Source organism: Lissotriton helveticus, chromosome 3_1, assembly GCF_964261635.1.
Source record: "Lissotriton helveticus chromosome 3_1, aLisHel1.1, whole genome shotgun sequence".
Classification (NCBI taxonomy): Eukaryota; Metazoa; Chordata; class Amphibia; order Caudata; family Salamandridae; genus Lissotriton; species Lissotriton helveticus.
This window is the reverse complement of record NC_136061.1, coordinates 1812821370-1812839882: the sequence shown is the minus strand read 5'-3', so window position 1 is coordinate 1812839882 and position 18513 is coordinate 1812821370. Positions and strand designations below refer to the sequence as shown.

General features: G+C 45.9%; 1 protein-coding gene across 2 annotated transcripts in view; it reads left to right on the top strand.

Annotated features, from left to right (window-relative positions):
• The window catches only part of MACO1 (macoilin 1), a 349950-nt gene that overhangs the window by 206137 nt on the left and 125300 nt on the right, over window positions 1–18513 (top strand). For both annotated transcript variants that reach the window (XM_078682713.1, XM_078682714.1), the window contains exon 7: window positions 9627–9785. In XM_078682713.1, coding sequence (XP_078538839.1) covers window positions 9627–9785 — 159 coding nt within the window. The remainder of the gene's footprint in view (window positions 1–9626; window positions 9786–18513) is intronic.

The window sequence follows — 18513 nt, the reverse complement described above, 5'->3', positions numbered from 1 at the left end:
GCGGGGTCAAAGTTGGAGCATAACTCGGGGCAGTGGGATGCGTCTCACTTGGTCCTTCACCATAATTAGGTTTTGGGAACAAACTTCCCGTCCCTAGGGATCTTGGTTCTTCCTCATATGGAGGTTTTAAGAACGGAATTCCTGAACTTGATGGTCTTGCCTCACCTTCGTAGGAAGGTCTAGAGTAAAAATCTCTTTCTCGTGAGTATCTTGCTTCCCATTAACTGGTATCCTTGGATACATATCTCTCGTACCTATGGGTCCCAAACCCTCGTTCTAGGAAGGTATTTGACAACCTCCTCCTACACTTGCAGATCTGGCCTCATCCTGGGGAGGAGGTTTTCGGGAATTATCCCCTTCACTAGAATGTCTGTGTCCTTCTTTATAAGGAGGCGGACTTCTATTAAACATGTCATCCAACAGTTCATCATCCGACTCCCCAATGGGCACCCAATGTTTGCATTTTTCTGTCCTCTTCTCCCCTGTAGGAGGACCACCCATTGGCATCATGGGAAACAGTCCTTCTACAATCATATTCTGTCTCCACTGTTTCATCTTTTTGTCTCGGGTTTCCTGTTTCAATTTCGGATAAAATTTTGTTAACCCTTTATCCATTCGGGGCTTATCCCTTTCAAAAGCCTCGATTTCCCATTCCTCTAGGGCTTCGTACTGCGTTAATCTAGGTCTGGGATGTAAATCATTCATTCGGGTTCTTAAATTAAATAGAATCCTGCCATTAAATGTACCCTCCAACGGAAAAGCCAATATTCCGTCATCTTTTGTGTATTCCGCCCAGTTTTCCAACCATACACATGAGTGGTACCCTTTATCAAACATCATGAAAGATGCGGGAGTATTAGGTGGCGGAATAACAACACCTTCTCTGGTTCTAATCGGTTTGTCCTTTTTAAAATAATTCTTTACTTTGTTTACCAGGGATAATTTTCTCTTATTTCCGTACATAATGCTGGTGTTATGTCCTTTCCACTGATCGTTCTTAAACCCTAAGTGTCGAGGATCAGGTCTGGTATGCGGTCTATACGAGTGCCACATACGATTTCTGCGAGTGACTTTGTTTACAAACTCACTTCCAATCCAAGTGCGTCTTTTATTTTTCGTGCGACCAATGAAATGCACGAATTCAAATAATCTCGACCAATGGGTGCGTGGCCTTTTTCGCGAGACAGTTCTCACGCTTCGGCACTCACCCCTCCTTTACAATTTCAACTCCGCTACACACCCGCTGCGTCTACCAATCCCAGCGCGGCACAGAGTGACGTCAGAGCAGCTTCGCAACTGACTCCCTCCTTCACAAGGTAACGGAAACTTAATTTCTCTCTAAAGTGCAAGTGCTTTGTTATTTTACAAACTAATACACATTCGCCACTGTACCCAAGTGTCTAGACAGCAAAGCTTTGTTTCACTGCAAGTAAACTACTTCCATTTACTTTTCATACACTACGGATAGATCTCTTCTGCCTACCCTCTTTAATGTCTATGTTTCATCTCTGGCCGACATTGGAAGAAAGTGGGGCATCGGCATATGTTCTTATGCCGATGACACACAGCTGAAGGTGACAATGGAGGAAGGGTCGGAAACAACGAAGAAAAAACTTCACAGTTGCCTCTCCGAAATGGCAGAATGGATGCGTAACCATTGCCTAAAACTAAATGCCGGGAAATCGGAGATACTACTGTTCGGAGGAGCCAAACTCTCATGGAATGATACGTGGTGGCCACCGTCTCTGGGATCAGCCCCCATCCTGAAACAGTACGCCAGAAACCTTGGTATCATGATGGATGACGCTCTGTCCATGAAGGACCACATACGCATACTCTGGGGCAAAGGTTTCGCAATTCTCAAACTCCTAGCAAAAATTTTCTCCTGGATACCTCTGGATTGTCGACGCACAATTACCCAGGCCCTCCTGGTCAGCCGCCTGGATTACGGCAATGCCCTGTTCGAAGGGATGAACGAGCAACTGTTCTCCCGTCTACAGGTCCTACAAAACCAGGCGGCTAAACTGGTCTGTAACAAAGGCAAGCGAGACTCGGCTTCCGCATGCCTTAAAAAACTTCACTGGCTACCAATGCGTCAGAGGGCCACCTTCAAACTACTCTGTCACGCGCACAGAGCCCTCCACAAAACGGGTCCTACCATCCTCCAAGGGAAAATCGAATTTTACATCCCTAACAGGAATCTAAGATCTAACAACTCAGCCCTGGCGAAACCCAAGCGCATTTACAAGGTAAGGACAGGCGGACGCGCCTTCTCATATTTAGCGGCCAAAAGATGGAATGAGTTACCGGCGGACCTCAGACACACCACAGACCTCCTCCAATTCCGCAAACAATTAAAAACCCAACTCTTTCCCGAAAACTAACTTCCTAGCACTGTCTCAGCAGTCTCCTTTTTCTTACAGCGCCCTGATATCCCACGGGATGAGTGTTGCGCTTTACAAATACAAGAAATAAAAGAAATAAATACCCTTCACTCAAGCATTAGGGAACCTGCTACTTCTTTGACTCATCCACTTCTTTTCGGGATATATTCTAAGTCCAACTGTTCACCAGCAAAACCCTTTTGCTATCACTCAAGCTCCGACGAACCTGCTACTTCTTCCGATGTGACCCTTACTAGGTTTATATCACAATAGACATTTGCCAGTGATCTCGTCGCTATCATTTATTCAAACATACATTCAGAAAACCCTAGTTAGTGCTTCCAGTTCTGCCTAACCTGCACCAACTTTCCTAAAGCCAGTGACCTCAAAGCAAGTGGATTCTCTTCACCACTCGCTATTCAATTCCCCGGGGATTCCCAACAAACATATAAAACTTTACTTAACGAGTGGGTTAATACATATATCAGTACACTAATAAGAAAAACAATTTAAAACATTTAATAATTTTTCAAAGAAAACATTTCACGTGAGTGATCAGTTCACCAATGTTCACCTTTTTAGCAGCATAAACAAAAACTTTTAGCAGCATCCAACCTATCTAACTTTAACTAGTCCTACCTAACTTTAACTAGTCCCTAACCATCACCTCTGCTACCAGAAAATTACTGATAGAGATCGCGGGTCACTCTCTACTACCAGTAACCCTGGGTTCCTTCCTATGCAATTCTGTTGTACCCGACTTACCAATCCACCGTTACGGGTACCTATGACCACAATGGATCAGGGAGCTAGCTGTGAAAGAAAAGGCAGGCATCCATAAATACCAACTTTATATCTTTCTTTGTACTCATAAAATGACCACAGACGACTGAAAAGTTTTAAAGATTTATCTAAGATTCAGTTTCGGAAAACATTAAGTTTACAGTCAAAAGGCAATCAATAATTAAGATAACGAAAAGCACATAACCATATAGGAAATAAATCAAAGCAACCATTTATGAATTCTAATGAGATGAGATCAGGGAATACACTAGGCAGATTTAAAAAATGGAACTCAATAATGGACATCTATAAAGGGGCAAGCTTATGTGCGTACTAGAATTACACTATTGGGACGTACTTCATGAGAATGAGTAAAAATGAGGAGTCCTATATTTCTATAGGAAGGGGAAAAATTGGAACACGCTATAAATCTAACAATGTTACTTCAATCAGATTGCAAGGGAAATTATAAACCACATCTATAGTTCATAGACAGTTTGAAGAGAATGTACTCTAAAAGGTAGGGAAACATAGGAACATGCTAGGGAAATAATTGCATGTACTTTTCATTTAGAAGATTGCGGAAAGCATGGAAAACTTACGAATGCAAAGGTATGTCTTTATTGAAGCAAAGACAGAAAAATAGAAGGTGCAGGATAGAATTTCAGCACTATATATTTACATAGAATGGTGTGAAAACCAACCCCGTCCACGGATCAGTCAAGGACAGGAAATACCCCAAGGAAGGATAGTCATCAATGGGACAGCAGGTGCAGAATGGACACCCCAGGACAGGACAGGATAACCAGATTAGGATCAGGACAGGACCAACAAGGCACGACCAGCACCCGCAGTTCGGAAGCAACGCCTGCGCTCCACCCTCTCTGCAGCTATCAGTCAGAACCCTGATTGGGTTAGCGAACTTCTCAGTAAAAGTGCTTCGCCAGCACTTAAGGTTTAGTAAAACCTTACAGTCTATGGTCAAATTCGGACAGAGTGCTCCGCAGCGCTCTGTATTCAGTCACCTATTGAGAGCGTTGGGTCAGTGACAGGTCAGCTATTCAGACAAGTCGGACAATTTCTCTAGCTAAACCTAGGCTAGATATACTGTTTTCGGGTCAGTGTACCACCCCCCAATGTTGCAAAGTGTCAGAATCCCCAATTTCGATTGGTCCCCAAGTAGGATAGGTTAACACACCAATCAGAACAAACTTCTACAAGCTCGTATTTGCATGTTATGGAACCGCCTAGTAGATTTGGGGTTCCCATGACCTATTCTGCAGAATACAATAGGAAAATATACAATTGTATCGAGTTAAGGACAGTTTAGCTCCATCCTTCTGGGTCAGAGGTTGTGTTCTCAGGAGCATCTTGACTGTGACTGCCAGCTGGCTGAGTTCCACTGCTCAAGATTGCTTTCTCCCTGGCTGCGCGACATGCGCAGTAGGGACCTTCAAGATGGTTCACGTCTCACTCCGACCCCCCATTTATCGCGGTGCATGAAAAGTAAGCGAAAACAAACTAAACATAGGAAATAAATGATTTTACTACATGTCATGAGTAGCTACTTTATATTTCTTACTATAAAAATATACTATGCCATTATGGATTAGTGCTACAGACAATACCACAAGAGCATCTGCGCAAGCTTCACCATGTGAATTTTCAGACAGCCATTTTAGAGGCGAATACGCATGCGCACATTTTCCCACCAGAACTGCAACTACGTCACGTCACGTGAGTGTGACTAACGCATGCGCAGTAGGAAATTCCCAAGCGGCGGCCATATTAAGACAAGGGTTATTCGTTTTAGTAAAACACATAGGCAAGCGTCACTAATATACACGTACATCCAAAATAAAGGAAATTAGTAAGACATACAAGTTGAATTACAGGGTTATAAATGATTCGAGGTTCTTGACTCAAGCAAGTCGCGTAATATGCGAAATCTTGCTCTTGTGTATTCGGATGTGTTATGTGTTTTTATCCACACAGGTCCTATATGCAGCTTTCCATGGCGAAGCCTTCTCAACTGCATCATTTCTGCCTGTCATTAGAGGATTTGTAGAATATATTCCTTGGTATGCATGTGCACATATTTATAACTGTCCTTAAGATTTCTAATGTCTTAGATTCTCCTTTAAAGCCCTACCTGTGGCCCTTGAGTCGGCCACAGGTAGGGCCAACTGAGAAGAAGGGACATGTCTTTGACTTAGTTTGGTTCCTTGGTAGGTCACCCTGGTTTGCCGCTGAGATGGATCACAGCACTGATCAGATCTTGTGTTTCGTATTCTCATCCCTAATCTTGCTGCCTTCTTATCCAATTTGGCTTGGTGTAGATGTGCAAAAAAGTTAACTACACGTTGTATTATAAAAGTAGCTTCTTCGTTCTTGTTGCAAATGGCCAGATACATTGGGACCAGCATGTCCCACCAGGCTATGCTAGCCTCTCACTCCAGCCTAGAAATTATATCAGTGCACAAGTCTTGGTACCCAGGGATTTTTGAGGAAATCTAACACTAACAATAAAAACTAGAGCATCACTGCTGATGGTAAACTTTTGGAACTCAAAGGTGGTCTAGAAACTGGTACCTTAAATGTTTGACGGATGACCAGATTACACAACAGCCACCAGAAAACCTTTTGCTGGGTAGTGGATTACGGTGTCACATTGGCTGTCATATTTCTCATGAAGTAGGGCCCTCCAGGCTGGGGTATAAAAGTATTTTCTTTATTTCAATTGGAGAAAAAGTATGCTCGTACTAAAGAAGTTCCACCAGAGCTGGCACTCTTGCACTCCATGTTCTTTGTGCAATTGCTCTGGTTGACAGGTTACACAGAGCACTTGTGCACCCCACATACCACGCCATCATTGCTCCGTTTGTATTATCACTCACTCAGAGAATCATGCCTAGCTAGAGCACACCTACCTTCAGTCACAGCCACTTTGACAAAGCAAAACTCCAAACGTAAGATACCACCCAAATGACCTGGTCAGTCTCTGCTGCTGTCCCACTGGTAATCACATGGATATTGTTAGAGCCCTTTTGTCTTCTGATCTCTATCATAACCGCAGCGTCATTCCTCCCTTTACTGTAGTGTGCTAACAGGAGAGGTCTCCTTTTCCATGGCTCTCAGTGGTTATTCTCCATCGTCTTTGCTATATTGTAAACTTGTGCATGGAAAATATTTCTGTCTGTGCTCCATATACCTCAGGAAATCTAGTAGACACGTTGAGGCTTCTTCTTTGTGTGTGTATCCATTGCTCTTTTTGTCTATGATATTGAATATATATATCCCACTATAAAATATTGTTGTAGAAATGTTAGTCCTAACAAAAACTCCCTTTTTTGGGTTCACATAGACAGCTGTCTGTTGTTGAAAGACCTCGTGGACTGAGTCAGTCCATTGCTTACTACTGGTTGGCTAGTTTGTCCCTCTAATTTGCTTACTTCTTTTTCGATGTCTTTCCTTCTAATTGTATTAGTCCCTCAACTGGAGCATAGCCTCTGTACCATACTTTTGATTCGATGACTTCCACTGATTACATTCATGGAACTTTTTAGGTCTCACCTGAGCCAGCGTGCATGCTCTGCGAGGCTTTTAGTAAGGACTTTAAACTTTGAACACATGCTCGTGCGTGTTTTTCTTTTTTGGCTCACCCGCTATTGACCTTTGCGTGCGTCTTTCTAAGAAAGACATCATGCAATTGGGCAAAGGCGGGTGCATGTCCCGCCTTCTCTCTGCCCTGGCCTAGGGAGCTCGAGAGCAAGCATCTGCGCCATCTGTTTCCAATTATCGCGCCCGCGTTTCACGTTCGCGGTAATTGGAAACAGATGGCGCTGGCCAGAAGACTAGCTTTAGTAAGAGGGCTGCAGTCAGTGTCGCGCCATCTTCAATATAATCGTTGACATCAGTGCTTGCGTTTTCCCTGCTCCAACACTCTTATTCGCTTTCTTACATGACAGCGTGAATGAGTGCCCTTTGTTGTCTGCCAGAGCGTGCTGTGTAAGTGCTGTAGGCTTTAGTTTAGTATGTCAAAATAAAAGGCATAATTGCTAAATATGAAGGTGTCACGCCACAAAGCTTCAAGGCGCTGCTCTAAAGCTACAACGCCTCACAATGTCAAAGTCAGAAAGGCTCGCGCAGCTAACACCACAAGGCCTTGGTGTGGGGACTCCTGCTCTGGCTTCTGGACTTTACCTCCAGATCACTGGTCACTTCCGGCCAGGGATCACAGAAACTTGTGTCCCCATTGCTTCACGCACACGAGCAAAATTTATTATTTTATTATTTATTTAGCGATTTATAAAGCGCCTGGTGACCCGGAGGCCTCCCCGCGCTAATGATACAAGTGGAGACCAGAGGGGGAAGGGGAGCTTATTTGGGGAAAAGCAGAGTTTCCAGTTTTTTACGGAAGAGGAGGTGGCAGGGTTCCAGTCGCAGGCAGCGGGGGAGTGAGTTCCATCCTGCAGACGCTTTTACTGCGAACCGTCTACCGCCAGTGCGTGCCTTCCTGAATCTCGGGACGGTGGCCAAGCGTTCGTTGTCAGAGCGTAGGAGTCTAGGGGCCTTGTAGGGGGTGACCATGTCTCTCAGGATAGAAGGGCCAAGACCATTGAGGAGTTTGTGGGCAGTGCACATCGCCTTGAATTCTACCCTCTGCCGCACTGGAAGCCAATGTAGGGCCTTCAGCGCTGGTCTGGCAGAGGTTCTGGAAGGGAGGCCCATAAGGAGCCGGGCTGCCGCATTTTGAAAAAGTACACATAGCCCAACAGGAATGCTCTTTGGGCTGGGCGTTCTGCTGGCACAGCTGGATTCCGGGGCGCAGGGCATCTGCTTTTACCCCGGTTAAGCCACGGCCCAGCTCCAGCCTGGCTAATGGGCCGGCTGTTTGTCTTCACCACCGGGTGAAAGGATGTGGGCCTCGGTGGGATTGTGACAAAAATGCCACTGTTGTCTTTAACTCCACTCTGAACACTGCAGCTTAATTGATGATTTTTACACATGGACAGTAAGAAAAAAAAACATTTCCAAAAGTTCACTTTCAATTAAAGTCCTCGTTAGAAAAAAAAAGTGCTCATGCATAGCTCAAACCTCACAAAAGCAGAGAGGGAAGGCAGGCACCTTTTATCTGAACCCTCGGTTAAAGTTTTCATTAAAAAGAAGCATTGACCTAGCCAGTAGGTCTCGCCTTTGGGACCTTGTAAGTAATAAAAAAAAAACACAGAAGTACAAGTGTTCACGTTTACATTCACTTCGTATTTAGGATGCAGTAAATGTATACGTGAAGTCTTACACTTCAGATTTTTTTTTTTTGTACTTACAAGGTCCCAAAGGCGAGACCTATTGGCTATGTCAATGCTTGTTTCTTTTCTTTCAGCACTCCTTGAAAGTGAATGATCCTTCTTGCTGTCCTTTTTGTGATGCTTCCCTTCACACCTGCTACACTGCATGCTCTGTGTTGCTTTGTCATCCCTATACCTCAGCTTATCCATTGCTTTCCCCACGCCTCCCTGGCTTTTTTGTTCCTCTCTTGAATATATTCCCTTGTCCAGCTTCAAGTACCCCTGCTGCTCCTCTCCCTACTTCTAGTTTCTTCTTTTCTTCTCCCACACCTGCGGTGACTTATCCCATTTGCGCTCCTCTGTTGCTCTCATGGTGGTCGTTAAAAAAAAGGTTATTTTTACATTTATGGCATTTGCTACGGTGGCACTCCTTTTTCCAAATGTGCTTTTGCACACATTTAAATTGGGTTTTAAGTTATCTGCTCCACGTTTGGCTTTTGCCGTCATGGAGCAGTAAGTAAAAAAAAAAATGGTTGATGCCTCTTTGTGTATGTGACCACATGGGTGGTGAAGAATGTATGCGTATAGGTGATCTCGCATGGTGCATGCATTCAAAACATAGTTTTTTTCCTTTTTGCGGATGTCGAACAGAATGGACAAATGGTATTTGTAAAGCCAACTGATCAAAAAAACGAGACCTATTGTCTTTGTCAGTGGTTGTTACTCTTCTAACCAATGAGACAAGCACATTTATAATTTGGTAGGCAGTCAACCTTGTCAGTTGAAATGAGGGATGGGGCTTTTCCGTTCCTTCTTGCTACGCTCTTAGATACTTTGCTGCAAGTTGAATATCCTAGCCCAGTTTCTTTCAGCACATATATTACCTGCGCATGGGCAATTGTTAAAACTATAATTTCTGTTGAAAAGATTTACTATATTCATAGCATCGTTTATAAATAAAGAGCTTGACAATTCACTTTATGAATGAGAACATGTCCTCCAAACAGTACAAGAAAAATATCCACTGTATATTAGTAATAAACCACACAAGCTGTTCCAAGAGTGAATGAATAATTTATCTTTTTGCTTGCACTGAGTTTTCTCTTCTGGTGGGGAGTTCTAATTGCAAGGCATCACATTACCATTAAGCTCCAGGTATTTTCCCTTCTAGGTTGGAACAAGACATCAAAAAATTAAAGGCAGACCTGCAGGCAAGCAGACAAATCGAACAGGAGCTTCGAAGTCAAATCAGTTTGCTGGGCAGCACAGAGAGGGGAATCCGTTCAGAAATGGGACAGCTCCGCCAAGAAAACGAACTGTTGCAAAATAAGTATGTATAATGCAGTTGATTGACTGTGAACAACGTTAGACGGGTGGAGCGGGAGGGCTAGTGGGAGGGTTGAATTGTAGTAATATTGTCCACTAAACTCACTCTATGTATACTGCAATATTTCTGAAGCATTTTTTTTGTGATTAATAAAAATAATTTTTGTTAAAAAAAAAAGTATGTATAATGCAAAATTAAATGTTAACGTTTCACACTTTTAATTTATGGCTGTAACAAGCAGTATATTTAGAACAGATAATCTTGTAATGAAGACCAAAAAATCTTTTAATAGAGTTTTCTGTATTTTTTCCAAGCAGATCATCTTTCTTTATAATCCTCAGTTTGTACTAAATGTTTAGATTGTGTTTAGTACAGTCATAGATTGTGTTTGGTGCAGTTATAGATTATTCTGAGGTGTACCGTAGCCAGATATTGGGGTTACAAAGAAATGTTTCTTAGTGTATGCACCTATTTTGCAAACTGGGTTTCTCAACAGAGATCAGAACATTTTATTTTAGTATTTTTATAGAACTTATCGTGAAGACGTATTGTGAAAATAATGCAGTTAGACAGAAAAAGGTGTTCATCAAACGTATATCTCACATTAGAAGATGATCAAATCATTTAGAGAACCCCTATATTATTATGTGGTAGTTGAAGATAAACCATTCGCACTTGATCTGGGTATATAGTGCAAATGATGAAACTACACCAGTGTTGTCACCTATCCAGCATCTGTAAAAAAGCATTCTGATGCTCATTTGCGGGTTGTTAGGAAATGAGAAATGAAAGATAGTTAAGGCAGAACAGAGACTGCATATAAAAGAAAGCAGGAGGAGGAAAGAAAAGGGATGACTTACCACTGTCGAAGTAAAGGGGGAATTATTGATCTGTTGGAGGTTTCTATCCACATTGTTAAGGTATCCTGTCTATTTGCTTGTTTGAGATTATTAGCGTATTAGTGCAGATGTTAAATTAAGAAAGCTAGCTCTTCTGAAAATGAAGCTTGTCTCACAGCTTCCTTCCAGGAATATCTCTGAAATGTGGCATATGTGGATGATTAGTTGCATCTTTGTGCATAACATATCCATGCCCACCAAGATTGGTAAGATAATTGATGTCTTTCCAGCTGCAAAGAATAGATTTTGAGGCAAAAGAAAGAAGAGGTGACCCAGAAGGTGCAAGTAATGCATATTCTTCACTATGTAAGGGGAGTTTGAAAAAGTCTCCAAGCATGCTCAGACTGGCCTAATTTTAATATGGAATTCAAATACCACCTTTGTTTTGCTTTACATCGCTTCCAGGGGGGCTTCACTTTGTCAAAATGGTATGTCATGTGGAGTTGTTTTTATTGAGCAGTGCAACAACCGCAAGAGATCTTGAAACTGCAAATCCTATTTTTAACTTTTAACAAGAGACTAGAAGGTCCAGTAGGTTAACTTGTTTCTATAATTCACAATTTAAACCACAGAAGAATCTTTAGGCTACAGTTTTCTTAGGACTCCTAGATTTAATGACCATCCATGATATGTTGGCTGTCAACTTACTGAGGGGTATAAATACTGAGATCTACTTCTCTGCCGACCCAGCCTTCGAGGCTAAGGCCTAGCCTACAGCCAAGTGTTGCACCCAACCCAATGCACACAGCCAACCCCTCCTGCATACTCTTTGGCCACAGGCCCTGCACCTCATCCTCCACAGGCCATCAACGCCTGCTGCATACTTCCATAAGTTTTTTTTTTATATATAATTCTGTCTGTCAACAGAATTAATATGCATTGTGAGAGTAGATTTCTGATGTGTTTATCTTTGGTTTAAACATAAGTTAAGGACTTATTACTAAAGCTAACCAAAACTTAATTTTATTCCAGGGTTTGTGAATCCCAACAGGGTCCAGGATTCGCAAATATAGTTCATATTTACCCTGCCCACTTGTTTTCTATCTCAGCAGAGTACTTTGTACAGTTTATACGGCAGCCCTTGAAAAATGCAGTGTTAAAACCTCTTCTTAAGACACCTTCTTTTAGGACCTTCAGATCTCAACAATTTTTGATCTATGTCACTTATACTCTTATATTTCTACGGCGTTAGAGAAATTGGTTTTCCACTGACTATTGAATCTTGTTGAGGCAAAGCTGATTCTTGATCCCAGCAGAAGCATTGGACAGGTAGTGGTGGTATCGGTCCTGGACGACTTTCATACACACATGAATGCCAAGGGTCCAGGGGCCTTGGTGTTCCAGGCTCTCTTCTACCTTTGAGACCATGGACCATGAGATCCTGGTTATGAGACTCAGAAATTGGCATAAATGGAAATTGGACTGTCATGGATTATAAATGTTTTGACCAGTTCCTAGAAAAAAGTCTTGATCTTGCCTTTTTGGTCTGAGTCTAAAACCATTAATTGTGGGGAATCCCAGGGATCCATTTTGTCATAATTTTTAACATTTGTGTGAGATCCCTTGTCAATGTTTCATCAAATGGGTACCAAATACTGTAATGTAAGCTGATGGTGTGCATTTTCTCTGTGATCTTTCTGCCTTGGTTGAAACTATTCAGCACTCTAGGTCTTTGCTGTCAGATAGTCTTCCTGCCCACCACTAGTGGTTGTTAAAACACTGTTTAAAACAGAACCTAAATAAGACTGGGATTCTCTTAACTTGACCAAAGATCCAGGCACAGGACCTACTTTGGCCTGCTGTACTTGGTCCCCCTCCCAACCAAGCCATCTGACAAAATTTGAAAATTTGGCCTTTATTTGAACTCGGGTCTTAGTTTTTGAATCCAATGTTTTGTATGTTGACAAAACCTGTTTTGCCCACCTGAGAACCCTAAGGAAACTGTTGCCTAGCCTAGATACCTCACAAAAAATCCCAGTGGTCAACTCACTGTTCAGTCCTGTTTCGACTATAGGAATATTAACTGCTCCCTAGAGGCTGGTTGCACGCATGCAGCTTATAAAATCACTGCCTGGCTTGTATTTAGCCTTAAAGGTTTGGCTCAGTCTCCTCAAGGTAAAGCGAACTATGTTGGCTTTCGTGTCATAAACGAGTTATATTTAAAGCCATTACCGCAGGGTGATTCACACAAACATATCAGAATTTCTGCCTGATAAGTTCTGCCAAGTAACCAACGAGATACCTTCACTTTCGCAGTTATGGAAACTTTAAACTCTTCCGAGAGGAAGGGAGAGAGAGAGAGAGAGAGAGCTCCCTTGTCCAATGATGTGCTTCTATTTTTGAATTGCGGATCCTCCATGCATTTGGAGATCTGCATTGTGTACACGCATTGATGGTCCTGATATTTCTAAAATTCAACCTGTTCATACATTGACAAGAACAGTTTTAAGAACTATTTTCTCAAACTACTGAACAGAGTTACAGTGACCAAGCATAGGCATTCCTATGTGTAAGGTTCTGCACATGTGCCAAGATTGGTGTAATTCTGTATCGAGGAGCAAGAATCCTATGGGAGGCAAAATGGGAAATGTCGCTTTACGGACATCGCAGTCCCTCCTAATGCGCCCAAACAAATCCTTCCCCAGCACCTTTTTATTATATCTTATTAATCGATAGATTACAAATTCTGTAGTAGGGGATCTCTGTGTATAGTCATAATCTAGTGAATAGTCCCGCCCATGTGCGTGGACCCCGGAGCAATCAAAAATAATCTCTTAGAGTGTCGAAAAATGCAGAAATGCACAGACACTTAAGAGAGAATTTAAAGACAGATAATGCAGCCTAAAAAGGCTACACTGTCCAGTATTTCAACTAGAAATTCCACCAAAAAAATCCACAAAACAGCAAAGTCTGTACAGATTTCCCTTGCTTAAACAGCAAAAACCCTCTGGAATGATAGAGAGGAGGACCTGGACAGACAAGCCCCATAGGCTGCCATTATGTGGCTCAGAACAGGATACTGTGCCTTTAAGAGAACTTTCCAGAACTTCACAGTATCCCAGAATGCACTGCAGGTCCCAGTTACTTTCAGTTCTTTTTTTCCGGCTCCTGCAAGCAGGACCCTGGAGCATTGAGCTCTCCCTTTTCAAGGGTTTATTGGTGTTTATTCACTGAAAAATCGATTTGAGTACTTTATAAGTACTTTTGGGCTTTTCTTCTTGGTTTTTGCACTCTTTTTGTGTCAAATATGCCTTCATTATTTGACAAATGCCCGGAGTGCTCCAGGAAGATGGCTAAGTCAGACCCTCATGAGGTGTGTATCCTCTGCCTGCCCTCTTCCCATGTTCCAGAGGAGTGTGAAATCTGTAAAGGCTTCTCTGGCAGGACCCTGAAGGACAGAATGAAGATCAGACTTCAGGGCCTCGAGGAAAGAAGGCAGAAGGCTCAAGGTGGGTCTGGTGGGGCTTCATCTGCCCATGCTGAGGCCTCTGGGGGGCTCCCCAGGGGCAGGAAGTCCAGCAAACGTCCACAGTCTCCGTCGGGGTCGGTAGCGCTGACCACGGCGTCGAGAGAAAGGTCCACGGCCAGTTCCCGGTCTCCCCAGGGCTCTGGGTCGAGAAAACGTCGCCCGTCGACGTCGAGGGACTTACACAGACCGCCGTCGAACCCAGTGATGATTTCATCATCGTCGACGTCGAGTGAACGACGTCGACGGGCCCGGCGTCGGCGCTCGCCGTCGACGAACAGGACATCATCGTCGTCGAGGGGATCCTAGTCGTCGAGGCTGCCGTCAAAACGGAAGAGGTCGCCATCGAGGCTGAAAGAGATCTCCGGCGAAGAAGAAGTCGACGTCGAGGCGGTCGAAGAGGTCGCCGTTGAGGCGGTCGAAGAGGTCGCCGTTGAGGCGGTCGAAGAGGTCGCCGTCGAGGCGGTCGAGGTCGCCGTCGAGGCACGAGAGATCGCCGTCGAGGCATAAAGGATCGTCGTCGAGATGGTCTGGATCGACGTCGAGGCATAGAAGCCGTTCGACGCCGAAGCATGGAAGACGGTCGACGCCGAAGGGGCGCTCGATGTCTAGGGACCTGCGCTCGACGTCTGAACACCATTCTTCGACGTCGAGGGGTCGTGCGGACAGGCCTAGGACTGTGGGGGGCTCCCCTCAGTCCGGGAAGGATGGCGGGTCACCGGGATCGGTGTACTCGGAGGTGTATACTCCGAAGAAGTCTGTTACACCGCCGCCTCCGTTGCCAAGAGGTCCACCGCCAAGGGCTCCAACCCCACCTCCTCTGCCTCCGCTTCCAACAGGACCACAGACCCCTGTGCCTGTCAAGCCTCCACCGGTTCCACCGAGGTCGGTCTCGTTGCCCAGGCTTCCGACCCCTCCCAAGAAGACTCATAAGTCCAAGGAACCACCTAAGCCCAAGACGTCCGCCCCGGGGAGACCGGCAGAACGTCCCAGGCCCAGGAGATCGAGGTCTCACTCCAGGAGGAGAGAAATATCGAGGAGCAGACACAGGTCCTCCACTAGATCCAGACATCGCCACAGGAGGCATAGGTCCAGGTCCCGTTCAACCTCTAGTACCCGTTCCTATTCACCTACGTTGTCGGACTCCCCGGAGACTAGGGTGTCTCCGATCGATGACATTGGCACGTTCCAGGAGGTTCTCCTGAGGGGGGCTGCGAAGTTGGGTATCACGGTGACGGCTCCTACACCGACGACGTCCGTGATATTCGAGACTTTGCACAAGAAGCACCTGTCTCGCCCCCTACTACCGTTGGTGCCAGGACTGGTTGAGCCTGCTGAACAGCTTTTTCTTACGCCAGCGGTGGTGAAAGCCGCTCCCTCCAGACTTCTGAAGAAGTACAGGGCGCCTGACTCGGACCCGGCCTTCCTAAGGATGGATCCAGTGCCCGATTCGGTGATAGTGACGGTGGCCAGGAAACTCCATTCTACCTCCCCGTCCTCCACCGTGCCTCCGGATAAGGAGAGCCGCTGGATTGATTCGGCTGGACGGAAGGCGTGTGGGACTTCTTCCACGACTTTGAAGGCTTCCAGCGACTCGGCGTTACTGGGGCGGTACGACCGTGCGCTGTGGGATTCCATGGAACAGTTCGCTGACCTTGTCCCGCGTGACAGGAAAGAGGACTTCATGGAAATTGTCAAGGAAGGGATGCTGGTCTCGAACCAGGCCATCAGCGTCGCGGCGGATATCTCCCTGTTGGCCGCACATGGATACTGCCACGGTATCAATCAGCGACGCCATGCTTGGCTCAGGCTTACGTCACTCAAGCCTGAGGCGCAACAGCGAGTGGCTAATCTGCCGTTTTCCGGTGATACTCTATTCGGGAAACATGCAGACGACGAAATGGCCCGGATGAAGGCCGAGGCTGAAACCCTGACGGCCGTGGGCTTGGAGAAGCCCAAAGACAAGAAACCCTACCGCCAGTTCCAACGACGGTTTGGCTCGCAGGGGAAAGGAAGAGGACAGTCTTCTGGGCAACAGCAGCAGCAGCAACAGCAGCAGCAACAACAGCAGCAATTCAGAAGACCCTTCCAAAAACGTCAGAGGGGTAGAGGTGGACAGCAGTTCTCTACCGCGAACAAGGGCCCGGCCGGGTCTCGACCCTGAGCGGTTACTTCCCCTTCGTCCGTTACCCGCTCCGGTGGGGGAAGGCGTTCAATTTTTTCTGGCAGAGTGGAGAAAAATTACTCAGGACAAGTGGGTGCTGAATATTGTTTGCAATGGATACAGTCTTCGGTTCACCAGCCCGCCCTCCATCGATTCCTCCGGTCAGCTCGCAGTATCAACTGCGCGAGCTCCAGGCGGAGGCCGATATCCTGTTAAGGAAAAGGGCGATAGAAGATGTACCTCTGTCTCAAAGAGGAAGAGGTCTGTACTCCCGGTTCTTTCTGGTTCGCAAGAAGGACAAGAACGAGTTCAGGCCCATGCTGGACTTGCGACAGGCGAACAAGTGGATTCGCAGAGAAAAATTTCGCATGCTGTCGTTGCATCAGATTTATCCTCAGCTGCAACAGGGGGACTGGCTTTGCGCCATAGACCTACAGGATGCATACTTCCATGTGCCGATTGCACACAAACACAGGAAGTTCCTGCGATTTCAAGTCGGCGCCAATCACTATCAGTACACGGTACTTCCGTTCGGGCTGAAGTCTGCGCCCAGGACGTTTTCGAAGTGCATGGCAGTGGTAGCGGCACACCTGAGGAAGAACAAGGTGTTTGTCTACCCGTACCTGGACGATTGGTTGATCAAGGCCTCCTCCTTCTCGGAAGCTCAAGCACACTTCCAGAAGACGTGCGTTCTCTTGAACAAGCTGGGGCTGCACATCAACATGTCCAAGTCTGTCCCGACTCCGGTCCAGTGCATCCAGTACTTGGGAGCCTCCATCGATACGCTGTCAGCAAGCGTGTCTCCTTCGGAAGAGCGATGTTTATCACTCCTTCGGAAGGCTCAGGCTCTCGTGTCCACTCCATCTACGACGGTGAGGACGGTGTCTTCCCTACTGGGATCGATGGCCTCTTGTATCTTCCTGACGCCACATGCGCGGCTGCACATGAGACCGCTGCAGGAGTGCTTGGAAGATCAGTGGGACCAGAGGAAAGGATCTTGGGACGACAAAATACGACTGTCTCTACATGCTCTTCAGTCTCTGAAGTGGTGGTGTTCAGCGGAGAATCTCCTCATAGGGGTTCCCTTCCACAAGGACATTCCCACGCAGAATATCGTGACGGATGCTTCTCTCCAGGGCTGGGGAGCGCACTCCGGAGACCTACAGAATCAAGGGACGTGGTCCCCGACGGAGTCCACGTACCACATCAATTTCCTGGAACTCAGAGCTGTTCACTTGGCACTGAAGGCCTTTCATCCGTCCTTTCAGACCAACTCTCTGCTTGTACAGACTGACAACACGACTACGATGTATTACCTCAACAAGCAGGGGGGCTCGAGATCCCGCACTCTGTCGCAGGAGGCGCAGGCGATCTGGCACTGGCTTCTGGCCCGAGGACTGTCGATGACGGCCGCCCATCTGCCAGGTGTGCAGAATGTTCAGGCAGACGAACTGAGCAGACTGATTCAGGAAAACCACGAATGGGTCATAAACGACGAAGTACTAGGAGAAGTCTTCGCAGGTGGGGAACTCCAGACGTAGATCTGTTCGCCACCGCCGAAAGCAGCAAATGCCGAGGCTTCGCCTCCAGGTACTACCAGCCGGGGATGCTGGGGAACGCGTTATGGATCAACTGGTCGAACAGCTTTCTGTACGCTTTTCCACCCATTCCCCTGATTCCGGCGGTTCTCATCAAGCTGTCCCAATCCAGGGCGAGGATGATTCTGATTGCCCCATAATGGCCCAGACAGTGGTGGTTCACGGACCTGCTTCACCGGTCCCTCCTTCCTCACATGAAGCTGCCGTGAAGGCCGGACCTTCTCACGAAGTTCGGGGGGCGGATGGTGCACCCCAACCTCTCGTCTTTGAGTTTGGCGGCATGGCTCCTGAAATAGTGCAATATGGCCATCTGAGTCTCCCAGAGGATTGTATGGACATACTGAAGGAGGCTAAGCGACCTTCCACTAGGACTTCTTATGCTTACAAGTGGAAGAGGTTTTGCATCTGGTGCAAGTCTAAGAACTATGACCCTACGACATGCAAGGAGGATGTCATCCTTCCATATCTGCTACATCTGGCGCAGTCTGGCCTTAATGTTCATTCCATTAAGGTTCATCTGGCTGCTTTGACTGCCTACAGGAAATGCCCTTCACAGACTTCCTTTTTCCAGATTCATGTGATTAAAGATTTTCTGGAAGGCTTG